The following is an 18,199-nucleotide window of genomic DNA, read 5'->3' as shown; positions in this document are numbered from 1 at the left end:
TAAAACTACAGCACGTGTGTGTGCTTAATTAATTTGCGCACGGCTTCAATGTTTTTATAAACGTGCATATAATATATATATACGTGTATATATTTATGCGTTTGAGCTATTACTTTTGCTACTTTGGCTTGGCTGTGCTATTTTTTTGTTTGCCTTTTGTCTGCATAGCTTATTATTATTTATTAGTTGCTTGGTCGGGAGCCTTTTTTTCGTGTGGCTTGCCAGCTTGGTAATTATTAAGCTCATTTCGGTGCCATTTAATTATGCAGCTATGCACATACTATTAGGTTTAGTGGCCAGTGTGTTGTCCACGTGGCGAATGTATAATGCGCAGCAATGTATGCTACACTAAAAGTAAACAGTTTTAATTTTTTTCCAGCATAAGTTTTAATTGCTAATTATTGTTGCCTATATAAAAATACAGTCATTGCATTATATTTGAGTGTACATTTTATTAGTAATAAATATTTCTAAAGTGTTTACAATATAAAAGAAATTCCAAGTCAATGTGGTACATAAAAACACAAATGTTTACAACAAATATTTGCAGCTGAAGCTTACACTATCCCATAGGGCGGCATAATATTAATGCCATTAAGCAATATTTTCTCTGCGTTCTTTTTTTTTTTTTTGTTTTGTTGGAATTTTTTACGACTTTGGGGCCATATGAATTGCGAATGCGAAGAAGCGCACGAAAGCAAATAGGAAGCTTAATTAAGCGTGTTTGGAAGCTTATTGCTGCAGTCTCCAGAGCAAGCAAATGCGTTGCATAGTTATTATTTATTTGCAAAGCGCTAAATACTTAATAGAGAGCAAGGATAATGCCACGCACCTCTTTCAACTCGGCCGTGACCATAAATATGCCGCTGCCGCTGCCGCTGCCGCTGCTGCTGCTGCTGCTGCTGCTGCTGCTGCTGCTAGCTTGAAGGTTATTCAAAATCTGTACGCGCAATACGCCATTTTATTTATATTATATCTATGTGACTAGCTCTGTGTGTGTGTGTGTGTGACAAAGTGTCCTTACTGCTACTGATGCTGCTGCTGCTGGAGCCAATGGGAGTAATGAATAAAAATGACCGCAATGTTCACTGCTTGTTTGCACTTTATACCCAGAGGGTTGGCGAAACAAACTTTTTGCATTTTGCCACATTACTCTTTGGCTTTTACTTTTCTCCTCTTTTTTTTGCGTTTCGTCTTTTTTCTGTGGGTATTTTGTTGTTTGCTTTGTTGTGCGGTTTTTGGCGCTCTTCATAGCATGAGTGTGTGCTTAAATTTTTCGTCAGCGAGTGAGAGAACACGCAAGGGCAGCGGCTAAAGTTAATTGCTTAATAGTCGAGACATCGATAAATCAAAGAAATATGCGCGTAAGCATAAAGCAAATCGTCGACAACAAAAGCGCACCAAGCATGCCAAAAAGAGGAATTTCTTTAATAGGGTTCGGCTGCTGGTTCGAGTGTGGGTGCTCGGTTTCGCTTTTCAAATGCAAACAGACTGATTGATGGCGCCAAGTGATTTATTTATGTTAATGCGAGCAGCAGCGACAACGACAACGACAACGGCGGCGGCGGCAGCAACAGCATAAACAGAAGCTGAGTAGCTACCTGAGAATTTGTACTCTTCTGTGTTGTCTGCTCCACAATACCCCCCCCCCACCTCTACCAGCAGCCACACATCAACTGTGCAGCGTTCATTTCACCTGCGACATTCGTTATTGTACGTGATTTGAGGCAATTGTTGTTGTAGTTGCACGTACTTGTTGTTGTAGCTGTGGCTGTGTGTCGGACGATTAATCAACTTGCTGCGTGACGTGCAGGTCGATAACATTCAACTCGACTGGCGCCGCCGCGCGACAATCAAGCAAGCAGCCACCCACCCACCCACGCCTTCATAAGCTCGCCCTTAACCCCTTCTGCTGGATGAGCATTGTTTTCATTTATTTATTTATGCTGCAACTTGTCCGAAATACTTCAAATATTCCATGTCCAAAGCGCACTTTATTTGAGCGATTTACCAGCATTTCATCAACTGCTCAACAACAAGAGCAACAACAAGAGCAAGAGCAAGAGCAGCGAGCAGCGAGCCAAATGGCTAAGCGAGCATAAAACGCACAGGCGACAAAAGCCAGCGCAGCTTATTAACTTTGCTATGCACACAGACACATTGAACTTTAATAGTATTTGAACTTTCTTAAAGTTGCCGCCCCGCCCCGCTTGCGTTTGCGGCAGCAGCAGCAGCCGCAACACCAAGAAGAACAAACATCAATAAGCATTTCATTCAGCAAACACACTCGAAGTCAACTAAATAGAATAATGAGTTTGCATTCAAGATTTGTAAATTGCTTTAACAAATAAGTAGCTTAAGCATGCCACAGATTACTTGCTAAAACTTAAAATTGACTTTCGACCACATGTGACAAACAAAATGCTATTTCAAATATGCATATGTATGTGTGTACGTATACTTAATTTGCATACACAGCTGTTAAGCTTCAATTACGTTGACTAATCATTTTAATTACTTAAGCAATATAAGATAAAGATAAATGGCAACTAATTGAAAGTTATTGGCTTCAATTCACATTATTGATTTGGCTTTAAATTATTGAGATTTCCCAATTATTCGCAATTTAAATAAAATGCTTAAAATGTATATATGTTGCTTTTATCAAGGTCTGTATTATTTAAATGCATATAAATTAAATAATAACATATGTATGTAGTTTTTATTATTCAATATTATACAGCAATATTTTGATTTTTTCTAATAAATTAGTTCACCTTCAAAATAAAAATAATCTAATAAGTCATGATTATGCAAAGTAATCGTAATTTATTTATTCTTAGAAAATTGGAACTCATGTACTAACTGTGTACAGTCGTATTCATGTACATTTGTGTGTGTATGTGTGTGTTGTTGTGGCTGCTGTTGTTATTGTGGCTGCTGTTGTTGTTGTGGTTCTTGTTTTTGTTTTTTTTTTCTTTGCCCGTTGCTGGAAAGCTCTCCTGGCATTGTGTTAGTTTTCATTTTGTGTACTACAACTGCGGCTTCTGCTTCTGCTCCTGCTCCGCCATTTTTGGGGGGCCATAATACTTTTTTTTTTCGTTTCGACTGCCGATGTGTCGCCGCCATTTGCTTTGGTACACTTTGCCCACTGCCTTTGCCTTTTGCATGACCTTTTGCGTCGCGACGCGCGAACGATGACGTCGCCGAGACTCTGACTGTCGTCTTGTCTTGTTGTTGCCCCCCTCACGCTACCCACCACCCGCTCACCCCCCCGCGACAGATAAAATTGATGTCACGTTTTTATGACGCCGTTGATGAGTCGTTATCTTTGATTTCAGCACGCAGCCCAGGCCGTCCAACTTTCTTTCTTCAGCCTGTCATGTCATCTTCTCTTTCTCTCTCTCTCTCTCTCTCTCTCTCACTCGTTCCAACGAGTCCCACTGTGCCTGCTGCTGGTCAGAGCCCTGCTTGAGGCACAGTGTGTCAGGTGCGCCACCGCATCTGTGGCCGTGGTCGTTACTCGTTTTATTTTCGCCGCTGCGCTTCTTTTTTTAATTTGCGCTCAGTTCAATTTGCGCTTTTTGTTTTATCTCAAGCTCATAATTTATTGTTCCTGCTCGTGTTTTTTTTTTGTTGTAATTTTTTGGCTGACGCTTTGCAAATTGAAAAGGCCGTAGGTGAGGGGCTAAGTACGGCAGTCTGGTTTTTTTTTAAGGCTTTAGTAAAAGGCGGAGAATCAGGCAACAACAATGGCTGCTACCTCATATGGGCTTAGCTTAGCTTTTGTTTATCGAAGCTTAAACTTCATATTTTGTTGTTGTTTTTTTCATTTCGTGTCTTGTTTTTTACTGCTTTTGTTGCGTCTCATATTTTGTTTACGAGCACTGCTGACAACTATAAAACGCAGCTGCGTGAGCCCTTAACGCTGCCGGAACAAAAGCAGAGAGAGAGGAAGGAAGGAAAGAGGTAACGAACGTATTGTTAAGGCGGCTTGGCGCTTATTCAGTGGGTCACAGCAATGGACGTAGCCAGGAAGTAATTTGGGGACGGGCAGCAGCTCACAAATATTACTTTGTAATTATATTGATATATTGATTGATGTGTATTTTAATACATATGAAACTATTAGCATGTGCTCTCTACTTTTTATACCCACTAAAGTATTTATTGCAGTTTCTTGGAATTTTTACCACGCCCATGGCAAAAGCTTAGCAAAGTCTGAAATTGAAACAAAATAAGTCGACAGCTTAAATTGCTTTTATCATAACTTGATCAAATATCATCCGATTATTGAAATTGTTAATGTTTTATGCTCGTATTATTGCTTAAAACAAATTTGCATTATTGCCTTTTGGAATTTCCAGAGTTTAATTTTTTAGCGATTTTTGCAATTTTATGCAAGGGCAAGCAATAAAATCTTACAACCTTCAAATTTAAATGCAGTTTTGTTTCGATGCATTTCACGAGCTTAACAAGGCATGAAACTCTTAAATCTTATCAAAGTGTGATATTTCATAGAAAGTTGTCTCTATTTTTGTTTTGTTTTTAATATATTTATTCATAACCTAATCTTACCTTATCTGTCCACAATACTTACCTATGCCTATCATCCAACTGAAAACAAAAGCATGTTTTGCTGCATTATTTTTAATAAAAATAGTTATACAATTGTTAGTTTAATACTTACTCATATATATAGTTTTTAATTAAACAATTCTACAAATCTATAATTAGCTATGCTTCAAATAGAAACATTTGTTTTTTCAAATAAAATATTCAAGACAAGTAAGCACATTGCACGTAGCTCAACGCTGCGAACATAATTGTGTTTAAGTCTGGTAATGCTTAGCTTAGCCTAAAGGCAGTCGTCTGCCTCCCAAGTCAGTATCTACCTGCAGCCAAAACATAGCCCACCCCCATCGTACGATGCATGCTTGTTATCAGCCTACGTGATAGCAGCAGCAGCGCTGCTCACGTATGTTTCCTTTTTATGCGGTCGATCGCTCAGTGCAGTGCCTGCTGCTGCGACTGAACGAGAGCGTCGCCGATGAGAGCGAGAGCGGTCGTTCGTTGGGCTGCACTAAGCGCCATATGCTGGCAGGTAGAAACTTTCCATGAGAGGTAGTCAGTCTTAGCTTAGCCGTCGTAGCAAGCACAACACCTTATTTAAGCGCAGTCCATCATTGTTAAGCAAGAGTATTGTATTCTGTGTTCTAAGAAAGTAAACTTTCATAAATAACTGCAATATTACTTTAATTTAATTATATACGTTTTACATTTTTACATTCTTATTTCATTGCAGTTTATTTTAATTTATATATACATACATATGTCCATTATTCAAATTAAGCGCTCCTATTAACATTACAGAACACCTGTTTACTGTTAAGTTAACTTTCAACATACAGTGCTGCCTTAGCGCTTAGGTTGACAGCCTCCACTTTTTATTTTTTTACATTCTTATTTCATTGCAGTGTACAATAGTCTATTTAATTTATGTATTTTTCAAATCAAGCGCTCATTTTAACAGGCCCAGCATTACAGAAGACCTGTTTACAGCGACTGTTAACTTTCAATATACAGCGCTGCGTTGGCTCTTAATTTAACAGTCTCCTATGAGCATTACAGTAACACCTGTTAACAGCGACTTTTATGTTAACTCTTAACATACAGGGCTGCCTAAGCGCTCATTTAGCAACACTCTGCGGTCGCAACAATGTATATTGCTCAACACAGTATGTTTCCCAACATTGAAGTGCAGTGTTAGTATGTACTAGTACATTTTTTTTTAACACAACAATAATAATTGTGGTGTATGCGTGGGCGTGTGTGTGTGTGAGTGCATGCTAGTGTAAGCGCTTGAATGCAAACAATTTAAGTGTAAAATAACAAATATCAATTGCATATTGAGCAGCAATCGTCAGCGAGCCCCAAATAGTTGTTGTTTTTTAGCGCGAGTTTACGTCGCTGTCGCTGCCGCTGCCGTCGTCGCTGTTGCTATCGTTATTTAGTGTTGCTGGCGTTGTTGTTGTTGTTATTGCGCTATTGCTGTTGCTGCTATTACTGTGTATCTGTAAACGGCAACGCGCAACGGCCAACTGATGAATTTCAATTGTTTTTATTAAATTATAACAACAACAACACAATACGAGGAATAAAACTAAAATTTTTATGCGCGCGCCGCACGCCCCAAAAACACCAACAACACGACGAAGAAGAAGGTGAAGAAAAAAAAGCAGCAGCTAGAGCAGCAGCAAAGGCGAGCACGCCCCAATAGAGTCGCCAGTCGCTGTCGACGTCGCAGCCCATTAACAAATAGAACGGCAGAGCAAATGGCCTCCGACATTGCAGCAACGGCCATGATGAGTTCGTCCTCGTCCTCCGTCAATGCAGACTTGTGGCGCGAATGCGTTGCCTGGCTAATCCGTTGCAAGGTAATCCCCGCCGACCACAAGGCCGCACAGTCTGATGCTGAAATACGAATCCTGGCCATGACCTTGCGCGACGGTGTGCTGCTCTGCAATCTGGTAATCCAGCTGGACCCCAGCAGTATGGATGCACGCGAATTCAATCGCAAGCCACAAATGGCACAGGTAAGTGTGCGCACAAACAAAAACAAAAACAAATAAAACTAAATTACTTTTTTCAATTAACGTTGTGCGTTACGTTGTTTGTTTCAGTTTCTGTGCTGCAAAAATATCAAATTATTTCTGGAAGTGTGTCGAGATCATTTCGGTATACGCGATGCGGATCTGTTCGAGCCCACAATGCTTTATGACCTCTCCAATTTTCATCGCGTGCTCATTACGCTCTCCAAGCTGTCGCAATGCCGCAAGGTGCAGCAAATGCATCCAGAGCTGATGTAAGTAAAGAGAGAGGATTGTACTAGCTTAAAGGAATGTATAGAATACGCAGGCGCTTATCAATAAGCCAGAGGGGTTCAATAGAAAGCATTGTTCTGTGGAGCGAGTATATAACAGATTATAGAATATATACTATGTACTGTATAATTTATGTATTATTATATGTACTACGTTATATTTCTATGTACTATTAATTTTCAATTGTTCACGTAGTCACGTTTATGTTGAATAGTCGCTAATACTTACGCTTTTCAAAAAGTAATGCAATTGAAATTCAATCATTTATCTAAATTCAATAATTTAAGTAACGAACTTCTCGGGTGACTGTAAACTTTGCTGGAACATGTAATAATAGAATTTTTATTTCTTTGTAGTGGCTTCAATTTGCAGCTGTCGCCAAGTGAACGCTCCCACTCCGATGAGGCCATTTACAAGGATTTGCATTCCACGTAAGTGTTTAAATAACGCTCAACTATGCTAGTGGCTTGTGTTATCTTAAGTGCGCCTACCCTAACAACTGAACCACCCCCTTATACACCCCCCGAGCCCATCACTTTAAGCGCGACACTGTGATTTTCAGTGCTCTGCTCCACAAGCAGCTGTTCACTTTGTAAACTAGAACCCAAAAAAAAAAAAACAAAAAGAAAAATCATTTTGCATTTCCTGTTTGAAAGAACGAAGAACTCTGTGTGTATGTTTTGGCTGCTCCCTCAGTCTCATTATGCGCTCACGTAGCTACCACCAGCTACCCCCACCACCCAGCCCTACCCTCTCTTGTGTTTACCCGTGAAACGAAACGCAACGCTTAAGCCCTTGGCTGGTTGCTTATCAACAACACCAACAACAACAACGACAATAAAAGAAATATCCATGCCCAAGCTTTATCTAACGCTCTTTCTTTTTATCTTTCTCTCTCTCTCTCTCTCTTTCTCTTACACACTCTCTATCTATCTCTTATACTATCTCTTTTACTTGCTCTCTATCTCTTTCGCTCACACGCAACAAATTCTCTCACTGAATGCGTCGTTTACTCGACACTTTTACTCTCTACTATGTATGCGTGTGTGTGTGTGTGTGTGCGTCGAATTTATTTGCGTGTGTTTGTACCCTGCCCCACTTGCACCATGCCCGCCTCCCTCATCTTCCCGTATACCCCGCACAGTCATGATATCAAGAAAACTGGCAGCATCGATGCTACAGGCTCGTCCTCCTCGGAATATTACGAACGCACCTCGCAGAGCGGTTCGCTCGACGAGAACAGCGATATAACCATTGAGAATGGCACCGAGGTTGACGAGATTGACGACTACATTGAGGATTCGCTATCGAACATGTGTGATGCGAGCATTGATCAGGATCAGGTTGAGCTCAGCTCAACCGTCCAGCAACATCTACGCGCGCTCTCCTTTGATCTGCCACCCAGCTCCTACGACTGCATAACGCCCACACCGCCGCCATACGCTGACGATACGCCCAGCACCTCGGCAGCAGCAGCTGCAGCCATGGCGGCGGCCAAGTCAGCATCCATAATGTACAATCACTTTGGCAAGTCGCCCTCGTCGTCGTCGTCGCGCATTAGCGAGAGTCAACGCTTGCAACGCGCTGCCGCCGCAGTCTACAATTATCGCTCGTCGATGGCGCTGACCACGGATCACGAGTATGCGTACATCAATGATATCTACAGCGAGGATGATGAGAAGGTCTACGAGGATCTCTGCTACGTGACGTTCCAGGCCAAGAGCAAACCAGAGGTGCCCGCCCCCCACATACTCTCTCTCTCTATCTCTCTCTCTCGTACATACACACTCGCTCTCTCTTTCCTCCTCACAATGCTTGTAGTTAAAAAAAAAAAAAAAAAAATAAGAACATCCCACACAATTCCCACAGCACACACAGCGCTTGATTGTTGCTACTCTCGTGCCTCGTGTCTGTCACTCTAACTCTTACTCTCGCTCTCGTATGCGTATGTATGGCAAGCTATCTCCTAAAACGCTTTACCACTATCAATAACCAAGAGCAAAGTACTACTCCACATACTCCACCATACCATACACACGCCCAACACGAACAACACATCCAATATATTCCTCACTCCAGCTCACTACTTAGCTCTAGCTCTAGCTCTAGTCTCCGCACCCCCATGTCGGTTTTCTTTTCTGCTACAAACTACAATTTGTGTTATCTTTTTTCGCTTATGATTTGTGATTTGTGTTGCATTATCAGCTGCTTTTAATCAAATCCCAGTCAAACAATATACATACACTCTATTCTTCTATGGGCGCAAGTTTTGGCCAACGCAACGGAAATCGCGTTTGGCAAAGCCAAATCGCAGCTCTGTTGTCTATAGTGCAATAACAATTAATGCCAAACACGAGCTGCCGCATTACGTCAACTCGCGCTCACTCGCTCGTTCGTTCGTTCGTTCATAGACAAGCAAGAACAACAACAAAATAATTATTATATATAGCGCACAACAATAAATGTTATTGATCCCAATTGTTCGTTCTAGTCGTCGATTGATTCACATACAATTAGTTACAGCAATAGAACCTTAAACAACTTTAATTTTTAAACACTCGTTCTTACAATATATATAAAACATAAAGATTCTTAAGTTTCTTTTTACTTTTTGACTTGACTTTGCATGTGCAAGTTCACAATTTCACAAGATTTTTTCCTAATCAAATCGCAACTCGTTACGTTTTGTAAGCAAGACTAGTCTTCAGACAACTTTTATCAGCAAGTTTCTGCTCAATCACGTTGGATTGCTTAAAAGTAATTTATTTATGTTTTATAGGAAAAGTCCATTAGCAAAGTTTTGCAATATATATGAATTTATATAACTCAAGTAATTGTTCTTGAAACATTTCAACATTGACTATAACTATCTCTCGATTTGTAACACTTTTTCTGCGTTCTTGGTTTTTATTTGAATTTAATAGTTTTTTGTTTTGTTTTTCTCGTTTTTAACAATTAGCGTGTAACTAGAATAATATGCTTAACGCTTTTCATATTCGCCAGATACAAATTAGTTCTGCAACTACCTAGAGTTGTGTAGTTTGTCTAGCGTTTGTTGCTTTCTCAAGTCTTTTGCTTGCAAATACAGTACGATTGGACGACTCTAAACGCCTGTCTATCTATCGATAAGTATCTCTATCGACACATCTTCTTTCTCTCAATATAGATATATGTATATAGTATATAGATATATCTGTTAGATTGTTTCATTCTATGTATGTATGTATGTATATAACAGCCAATGAAGTACTCAAGTGTATGTGTCTGTGTGTGTGTGTTAAATTGTATTATAGTAACTGAAACTGCGCTCTCACTAATTGTCCTCGTCAAATTCTTCATCCTCATTTGCATCCTCCTCATCACAGCTACTGGGACAGTTGTACTGCTCGTTGTTGTAAATATTCTTTAGCAGCGGCATAACACTAATCCCCGGCATCAGTTGCTCAATTAGTTGGCCTGCCACCTGACACAGACCTCTGATGCGTTGCTCCATGCGATGATCATAGCGACGGCGATGTCTGTAATACTTCTCCCGCTCGCTTAACGCCTTGCGCTTTCTTGTTCTTGGTGCTGTAGCACCAGCAGCAGCGGCTGTGGAAGTAGCGACTGTTGATGATGCTATGTAGCTTGGCGGTGGCTGTTCGTTCAGGCCAGCATTGAGCATGAGATGAAAAGATGAACCCTCCTCCAGTTCAGATAAATCGGAGCCCTCAATGGCCACCGGATCGGAGGGCTCCGAGCTGGCCTCATAGTCCGAATCCGTATAAGTATGAGTACTTTCCGTTTCATATGCAGCATGCTCAGCTGGCGGCGATGGTGGTTCTCGATCTCCAGTTTGATCCGCCTGATTCTTTTTCACGTGCTCCTCCTCCTCCTGCTTTACCTTGGCACGTGCGCCAAAGTAATAGTCATTAACAAGAGCTCGTATGCTGCTAAGCTGCTCCAGCTGTTCTTGGTTGGGCTGCTTCAGCGCATAAGAGTGCAAGTCGTTGGTCTTTTGGTTCATATAGGCGTGTATATCGCCAAAGAATTCCCACTCCTCATTCAACTCATCGATGCACTCTTTGCTCAGTGGCAATGCTGCCATTTTAGACTTTTGTATGCGATAAAGCTGCACCATGTTCAGCCATTGGCGCCGTAACGCGCGCTCACTGTAGTCGCCTATTCTTGCCATGTCTCTGAATTTTCTGCAACAGCAAAACAACAACAATGGCAATGTTAACTGTGTGTGCACTTCTTATGCTGCAACCACAAAGAGAATAACTTACTTCCATGGCGCCATCTGTTTTGATGAATATTTGGCAAAAAACTCTTCGCACTCAATGCGCTTGGTTACAAGTAAACGTTTCTCATGTGCCGTCCCTGTAATGCCAAAACGAAAAGAATTAGAGCAACAATTGCTGTTACTGCTCTGCTCTGTGCAGCGCTTTGTGCTGGTGCTGGCCCTAACCGTAAATTGTGCATTTACGCATTTACGTACATTTCTTGGATCCACTCTTGGCGTATGTATGATGATCCATGTTGCGCTGTGGCGCATTCGTAACTATTTTCAAACGCGTTTAACGCACGTGTTTATGAAATTAATGTACAGCAAAAATAACACAAAACGAAAAAAAACAACATGCACGTCTTGTTTGTGAATTGGGTAAGAAGAAGACGAACACGTTGCGTTACGCCTACTGGAGGGGCGAAATAACAGCATGCATAACAGAAAATGTTAAATTGATGCCGTGTTCAACTGATGCTGAAACCACTGTAGCACAGCACTGAGCAGCATCTGCTAACTTACGACAGCTGTTAACGCAGCGTGCTAGGGCTGGTGTGCGCCAGCTACTGTCATCCATTATAATCAAACGGCGCGCTGCATGAAATCAGATTAGAAGAGTACGTGATTTGCTTGCGCTTTTGTGGTAGAACTGTGTATTTTTATTTTAAGCCTTATGTTGACTTATGATTTTATTAGTTATGATTTGATTTGTTTTTATTTTGTATACTTTTTATTTAGTACCACCGACAATATTGCATGCAATGGAACCGTTTATGATCACAACAACACTAAAGAAGAGGAGGTCTATCAAGACTTGTGTGCACTGCACAGAACCAGTCGAAGCCAGGTAGTAAACAGCCAGACTACTACTACTACTTATGTATATAATAAACATAGTATAAACACTAAAAATGAAATAAGTGCAAGTACATACATTAATGTTCAAAATGCAAGAGAATGTTTAAGCTATGCATGTTAAGCTGCTACTGGTCCAAAGCAATTGTTCAGTTGTATTAACCGTCTATGATTGTTATGCCCCCACTCTTTAGACAACATCAGCGACAAGCTTCGAGCAACGTGACTATGTCATACGTGAGCTCATTGATACGGAGTCCAATTACTTGGATGTGCTTAATGCGTTGAAAAGCAAGTTTATGGCGCCGCTGGAGCGACATCTCAATCAGGATGAACTGCGTCTAATCTTTCCACGCATAAGGGTATGTAAACGCTAAAAGTTGTAGGCAACATTGTAATTCTCTCTTTCTTTATTTAACAGGAACTAGGTGACATACATACAAAGTTTTTGGAGAAGCTGCGCGAATCACAAATGCCCAGCACCAAATTAAAAATGGGCCAAGTATTTCTGGAGTTCAGAGAGCCATTTCTTATCTACGGCGAATACTGCTCCTGTCTGCTAAATGCCATTGATTATCTAGCCGATATATGCAAGAAAAATCAGATTATTGATCAGCTGGTGCAGAAGTGTGAACGGGAGTATAATGTGGGGAAATTGCAGCTCCGCGATATTTTATCCGTGCCCATGCAGCGCATACTTAAGTATCATTTACTGCTGGACAAACTGGTGAAGGAGACTTCACAGCTGCATGAGGATTATCGCTCCTTGGAGCGTGCCAAGGACGCCATGATTGATGTTTCGCAATATATCAATGAAGTTAAACGTGACTCGGACCATTTGGTCATCATACAAAAGGTGAAAGACAGCATATTTGATTTGAATCTGCTGCAAAACGGCAACGATCTGTTGCAATATGGCCGACTGCTGCTGGACGGCGAATTACACATTAAGGCGCATGATGATCAAAAGACTAAGCTGCGTTATGCCTTTGTCTTCGACAAGATACTTATACTGGTCAAGCCGAATCATATCAAGACCGGCGACATGCAGTACACATATCGCGACTCCCATAATCTAGCCGACTATCGCGTCGAACAGAGTCATTCGCGCCGCACGCTCGGTCGGGACACGCGCTTCAAGTATCAGCTGCTCCTGGCACGCAAATCGGGCAAGACGGCATTTACGCTTTACCTAAAATCCGAGCCGGAGCGGGATAAATGGCGCAAGGCTCTAACGGATGCCATGGAGAGCTTGGATCCACCCGGCTGCCGCAATACCGATCACAAAATGGAAATTTATACCTTTGAAGCGCCCACAACCTGCCGGCATTGTTCGAAATTTCTCAAAGGGCGCATACATCAGGGCTATCGCTGTAAAGTCTGCCAGATAAGCGTGCACAAGGGCTGCATTTCGTCCACGGGTCGCTGCAAACAGAATCCCATAAGCGTGCCACCGCCCGTCTGCGATCGCCAGCTCTCAGAGTTCAATTGGTTTGTGGGCAATATGGACCGTGAAACGGCTGCTAATCGTCTCGAGAACCGTCGCATTGGCACCTACCTGCTACGCGTGCGTCCCCAAGGCGCCTCATCGCCCCACGAGACCATGTACGCGCTCAGCTTGAAGTGAGTGGAGCAAACAGCTTTAGACTTGGACACATATAACTTCAAAATATTTGTTTTTTAATTGACAGAACGGATGATCATGTGATCAAGCACATGAAAATCAATCAGGAGAACGATGGCAGCGCTATGCTCTACTGTTTATCTTCCAGGCGACACTTTAAAACGATCGTTGAACTGGTTAGCTTTTATGAACGCAACGATTTGGGTGAAAATTTCGCAGGGTAAGCCAACACAATCAAATCGAAACATTATAAATGTATTGTGTATTGCAGACTCAATCAATCCTTGCAGTGGCCTTTCCGCGAGGTTATTGCCACAGCGCTTTATGATTATGATCCAAAGGCCGGCAGCAATCAATTACAACTGCGCACCGATTGTCAGGTGCTGGTCATTGGCAAAGATGGCGATAGCAAGGGCTGGTGGCGTGGTAAAATTGGTGATACGGTATGTAAATTAATTAAACATGTATAAGCATTAATCAAAAACTTCAATACCAATCAATTACCACTAAATTTAATTCCCAGGTTGGCTATTTTCCCAAAGAATACGTGCAGGAGCATTCGCCGACGAGCGACGAACTTTGATATTACAACTATGAGGTTTATTTTGCACCGAAGGCTTCAACGCCGACAACCCCAATGGCCATTACTGAAACACCTGTAATTGTACACGCAGCAAATGAAGATACGATGCATAACGAGCGCAACAACAATAAAGATGATAACACCAACAACAATGCGGAATTAATCAATAGTTGCAGTTAAAAAAGCAACGAGAGCGTGTTTTTTTTTTTAATTTGTGTTGCACTTAGTTAAAATATACAACAACAATAGAAATAGTAAGAGAAATGTGCAAATTTTTGAATCGACTTTGCGTTGCTTTTGTGCCAAGAACAAAAAACAATTTGCATCACAAAGAACAATGCATCACAAAGAAGCGTTCTTGATTGATATAATTATATTCTTTTTTGCTTTTTGTTCTATGTAATTATACACAGCAATTTTATATAGTATGTATGTGTAAAGATTTGTAACTATTGAACATGTTCAAAACTATAATTTATTTATTTTTTAAAGGCAAAATATTCAATTATACAAATTATATGTGTATTGTGTATATGTATTAAGTTAACTAGTATGCGAGAGAACATATAAACAAATGCCCTGTGTTGGCATCTAACACAAAAGAAGCTTTAAAACTTTATATACAATTATAGAAATATCTATACATATATATGAAATGCAATATGCGTAAACAGATCGTGTTATTTAAATGTATATTGTGAAAAAGAAACAAACAAAATGAAACGCACACGTTAACAATACGTAAGCAACAAGAACAACTGAAAGCTTTAGAAAATCTTTTACTAACATATGCAGCCTCACTAACCTGTATACATATAATATGTACAAGTGTATTATGGCCTATGTATAATCGACGAATGTAACGAACTATATATATATATATATATATATATATGTATATATATTCTAAACGTGCTATATATAGAAATTTAAAATGGCAAACCTAACGTTTAATTTAGTTAGACAACTTTATTAAAAGATTTTTCACTCTCTTTCTCAAATATTATTGTTTGCACAGTTGAAAATATTTGCATAAGGCCAAAAATACATTACCTGAATACATGGATACATGTAAAGGTTTCATTATCGTTGTGATCTAAACTTGCATTGCCAATAACAAAGTTAAAAATGTTACAAATACAATAATTAAAGCGCACACTGTAACTTTAACATAATTAATTTGTTAACAATAATTCCATAATATTTGCATTTACACTTTAATTCAACGTGCACTTCACTTGCTCTCAAGCTATCTCTTCAATCTAACACACTCTCCCTCTCTCTCTCTCTCTCTCTCTCTCTCTCTCTCTGTCCCCCCTGTCTTTCTCCCTTTTAACTATGTATAACCATGCATGCGTTTGTACTGAATATAATATTGTTTGGCAGCTGATTTCAAACACAAATTAAACTTGTATTAGATATGACTATATATTATTTAGAAACAAAAACAAATTGCCACAAATCGTGTATTGCGGCTAGTTAAGTATGTAATTTTAAATCAACGAATATGTCGCTTCCAGTTCTATGCCAATGTTACAAAAAAAAAAAAAAAACGAAAAATAACAGCAACAACACCAATCACAAATGTTAATAATTTTGTTTAACAAACAAATGTGTTTGAAGCACAAGCGCACTTGAAATCGCTGTTTGAAAAAAAAAAATAAAGGACTTTGTATGTTTTGTTGTTCAAACTATAAAAGATTGTTTATATTTTAGTCGAGTCTTGTAGCTTCTGAAAGCTTGCAACTGATAAGAAATGAAGACGGCAGAATTAATTTAATAATAATAATATATCTGAATAACAATATGCTTGATATTTCTCATTTTGATTTTCTTACAGCACAAGTGATGTTTCGCTCCAGCGGGTGAGCATGAGGCACGATATCATCTGGACCCTGCCGTGCGTTAGGAGCTGACCGCTAAGGTCATCACCTGCTACTCATTTGCATTTATTGCTTATCATTATTATTAATAAGAAAATGTATGTTTTCTATATATAATACTATAATATAATTTTAGTTGTAGGCATCTTAAATATAATTAATTATAAATAAAACTCATTGACAACATAGAATATAACATTTGTTTTTAAGCAGCAAGTTCGTTGCGTAAGTCGTTGTTTGTTCTTCCTCCTTCGTTATCCTCCCAATCGCAAAAGGACATGCGTTTTCGTGCTCCTGGGCATAGAATCTGTGGAACTGCAAACCAGGATATCCAGGATTGGACAAAACATTTTTCTGGAAAAAAAATGTAGGGGGTGAGTCGCAAAAAGTGGCCACAAAACATAAATGCGTCCTTTTCTTGGAAACTACAAGGGCTACAAGGATGTCTTTTGGCGTCCAAGTAGTGCTCATGGAGAGCTATCAGAATATACTACTCAAAGGACGAAAGTCCATATAGGAGAAGAGAAACACGGTAATTTTCGTATACAGGAAAGAGGCCATTACTTCCAAATCCTTTCCAGGATAAGGAAGAAATTAATGTCAAACAATCTCTTTTTAAAAGGACTATTACCCTGTTAAAGGATATCTGCATCGTCCTTGTAGTTATTGAGACACAGTGGTATTTGTGCTTTCAAAGCATATTTTGCGACCAAGAGTATGGAAATTTTCCGTTCATAAGTTACAAAAACAACACGTACACTAATAGGAGCGACAACAACAACACATCTGGTTCGCATTGCAACTACATTTTGTACAGCAACAACTTAAACAAGAACTACAACAACAGCATACAACTACAACAACAACAGCCAATACAACAACAACAACAAATACTACAACAACAACTACAACAACAACTACAACAACAACTACAACAACAACAGCTACAACAACTACTACAACAACAACAACCAACTACGACAACAACACCCATCTACAACAACAACAACTAACTACAACAACAACAACAACAGCAGCAGCAACAACAACAGCTGACGACACGGCAGTGCTGACTAGAAGTACGAGCATTGTGGAAAGCACAGAAGCCCTTCAACAATATGTCCAATGTTACGAATTGTGGGCACAAAAATGGAACATTGGCATAAACAGCAGCAAGTGTGCAAACGTCACGTTCGCCACAAGGCCGATGGATTGCGGGAACATCAGCCTGCAAGGATCAATTTTAGACCACAAGACGCATCACAAGTACCTGGGAGTGATACTGGACAGGAGGCTAACCTTCAGACGTCATACCACCATGATATAGAAAGCGGTCATGGTCAAAGCAGGGAAGATGTCGTGGCTAATGACTGCGGGGAAGTTATCGCTTCGTAACAAAGTAATGATTTACAAAGTTGTACTCAGCCCAATTTGGAAATACGCGCTACAAGTTTACGGTATTGCTGCGAAAGCCAATTTAAACAAAATAAGAGTGGCTCAGACGAAAATATTAAGAAAAATGTGCAACGCACCGTGGTACATGCGTAACAGGGACATAGAGAGAGATTTGAAGGTGCCCAAGGTGGGTGATGTTCTACAATCAATTGCAAGAAAATATATTGAACGCGTTGATCACCACCCTAATATACTCGCGAGACAGCTGAAAAACCGTCCTAGAAAAAGAAGACTCCGTAGGCAGTACCCAGTGGATCTGCCTTCTAGATTTATTTCCTAGGCACCTAGATATTAACTTAGATAGATAGATATATATAGATAAGCTAGCATTTAAAAATTCTTAATAATTTACAATCACAAGTGATTTCCTTTTTTTCTTTATGTAATAATATAATTAGGTTAAGCTATCAATTAGATAGTAGTATACTGGTTTAATAAATATGTACAAATTTAAAAAAAAAAAAAAAAAATATTAGTTTTCAAGTTGTTATTTTATTTTGAATTGCTTACAAAAAGCCTCAGGTAAATTGAATGGGAGTCAGAGAAGTTCATGCAAGTAACAGAAAATGGAAAAAGCAAAAGTAAGGCTGGCATATGAATGAAAATTTCGAGCAAGCTGCTTAAACACAGCAAAAGTTATATTTGAAA

General features: G+C 39.9%; 2 protein-coding genes across 5 annotated transcripts; one reads left to right on the top strand and one right to left on the bottom strand.

Moving 5' to 3' along the window:
• Positions 1 to 5,751: 5,751 nt before the first annotated feature.
• Positions 5,752 to 14,624, top strand: LOC108606684 (protein vav). Of its 3 annotated transcripts, XM_017997035.1 has the most exons (10): positions 5,752 to 6,596; positions 6,684 to 6,865; positions 7,241 to 7,315; positions 8,029 to 8,619; positions 11,890 to 11,998; positions 12,201 to 12,368; positions 12,428 to 13,629; positions 13,698 to 13,850; positions 13,902 to 14,073; positions 14,154 to 14,624. In XM_017997035.1, the coding sequence occupies exons 1-10, from the start codon at positions 6,336 to 6,338 to the stop codon at positions 14,211 to 14,213; spliced, it is 2,973 nt and encodes a 990-aa protein (XP_017852524.1). In that variant the 5' UTR covers positions 5,752 to 6,335; the 3' UTR covers positions 14,214 to 14,624. The 3 variants fall into 3 exon arrangements, with proteins under 3 accessions (XP_017852524.1, XP_017852523.1, XP_017852522.1); XM_017997034.2 differs by lacking the exon at positions 8,029 to 8,619; XM_017997033.1 differs by lacking the exon at positions 11,890 to 11,998 and having other exon boundaries at positions 8,029 to 8,617.
• LOC108606685 lies at positions 8,740 to 11,812 on the bottom strand. Of its 2 annotated transcripts, XM_017997037.2 has the most exons (3): positions 11,365 to 11,812; positions 11,153 to 11,246; positions 8,740 to 11,071 (listed from the first exon to the last, which is right to left on the bottom strand). In XM_017997037.2, the coding sequence occupies exons 1-3, from the start codon at positions 11,402 to 11,404 to the stop codon at positions 10,198 to 10,200; spliced, it is 1,008 nt and encodes a 335-aa protein (XP_017852526.1). In that variant the 5' UTR covers positions 11,405 to 11,812; the 3' UTR covers positions 8,740 to 10,197. The 2 variants fall into 2 exon arrangements, with proteins under 2 accessions (XP_017852526.1, XP_017852525.1); XM_017997036.2 differs by having other exon boundaries at positions 11,153 to 11,811.
• Positions 14,625 to 18,199: the final 3,575 nt, after the last annotated feature.

The sequence above is a fragment of the Drosophila busckii genome, chromosome X (assembly GCF_011750605.1).
Source record: "Drosophila busckii strain San Diego stock center, stock number 13000-0081.31 chromosome X, ASM1175060v1, whole genome shotgun sequence".
NCBI classification, from domain to species: domain Eukaryota; kingdom Metazoa; phylum Arthropoda; class Insecta; order Diptera; family Drosophilidae; genus Drosophila; species Drosophila busckii.
Note: the sequence above shows the minus strand (reverse complement) of the source record. Positions and strands in the feature narration are given on the sequence as shown.

What these genes read in the sequence shown, in the direction of transcription:
- LOC108606684 (XM_017997035.1), top strand. Translation starts at nt 6,336, where the DNA reads ATGGCCTCCGACATTGCAGCAACGGCCATGATGAGTTCGTCCTCGTCC. An exon ending in ACAGAACCAGTCGAAGCCAG is followed by an intron (nt 11,999 to 12,200) that starts GTAGTAAACAGC and finishes CCCACTCTTTAG; the next exon opens with ACAACATCAGCGACAAGCTT. An exon ending in TTGGGTGAAAATTTCGCAGG is followed by an intron (nt 13,851 to 13,901) that starts GTAAGCCAACAC and finishes TGTGTATTGCAG; the next exon opens with ACTCAATCAATCCTTGCAGT.
- LOC108606685 (XM_017997036.2), bottom strand. Translation starts at nt 11,421, where the DNA reads ATGCGCCACAGCGCAACATGGATCATCATACATACGCCAAGAGTGGAT. An exon ending in AAACAGATGGCGCCATGGAA is followed by an intron (nt 11,072 to 11,152) that starts GTAAGTTATTCT and finishes TTGCTGTTGCAG; the next exon opens with AAAATTCAGAGACATGGCAA.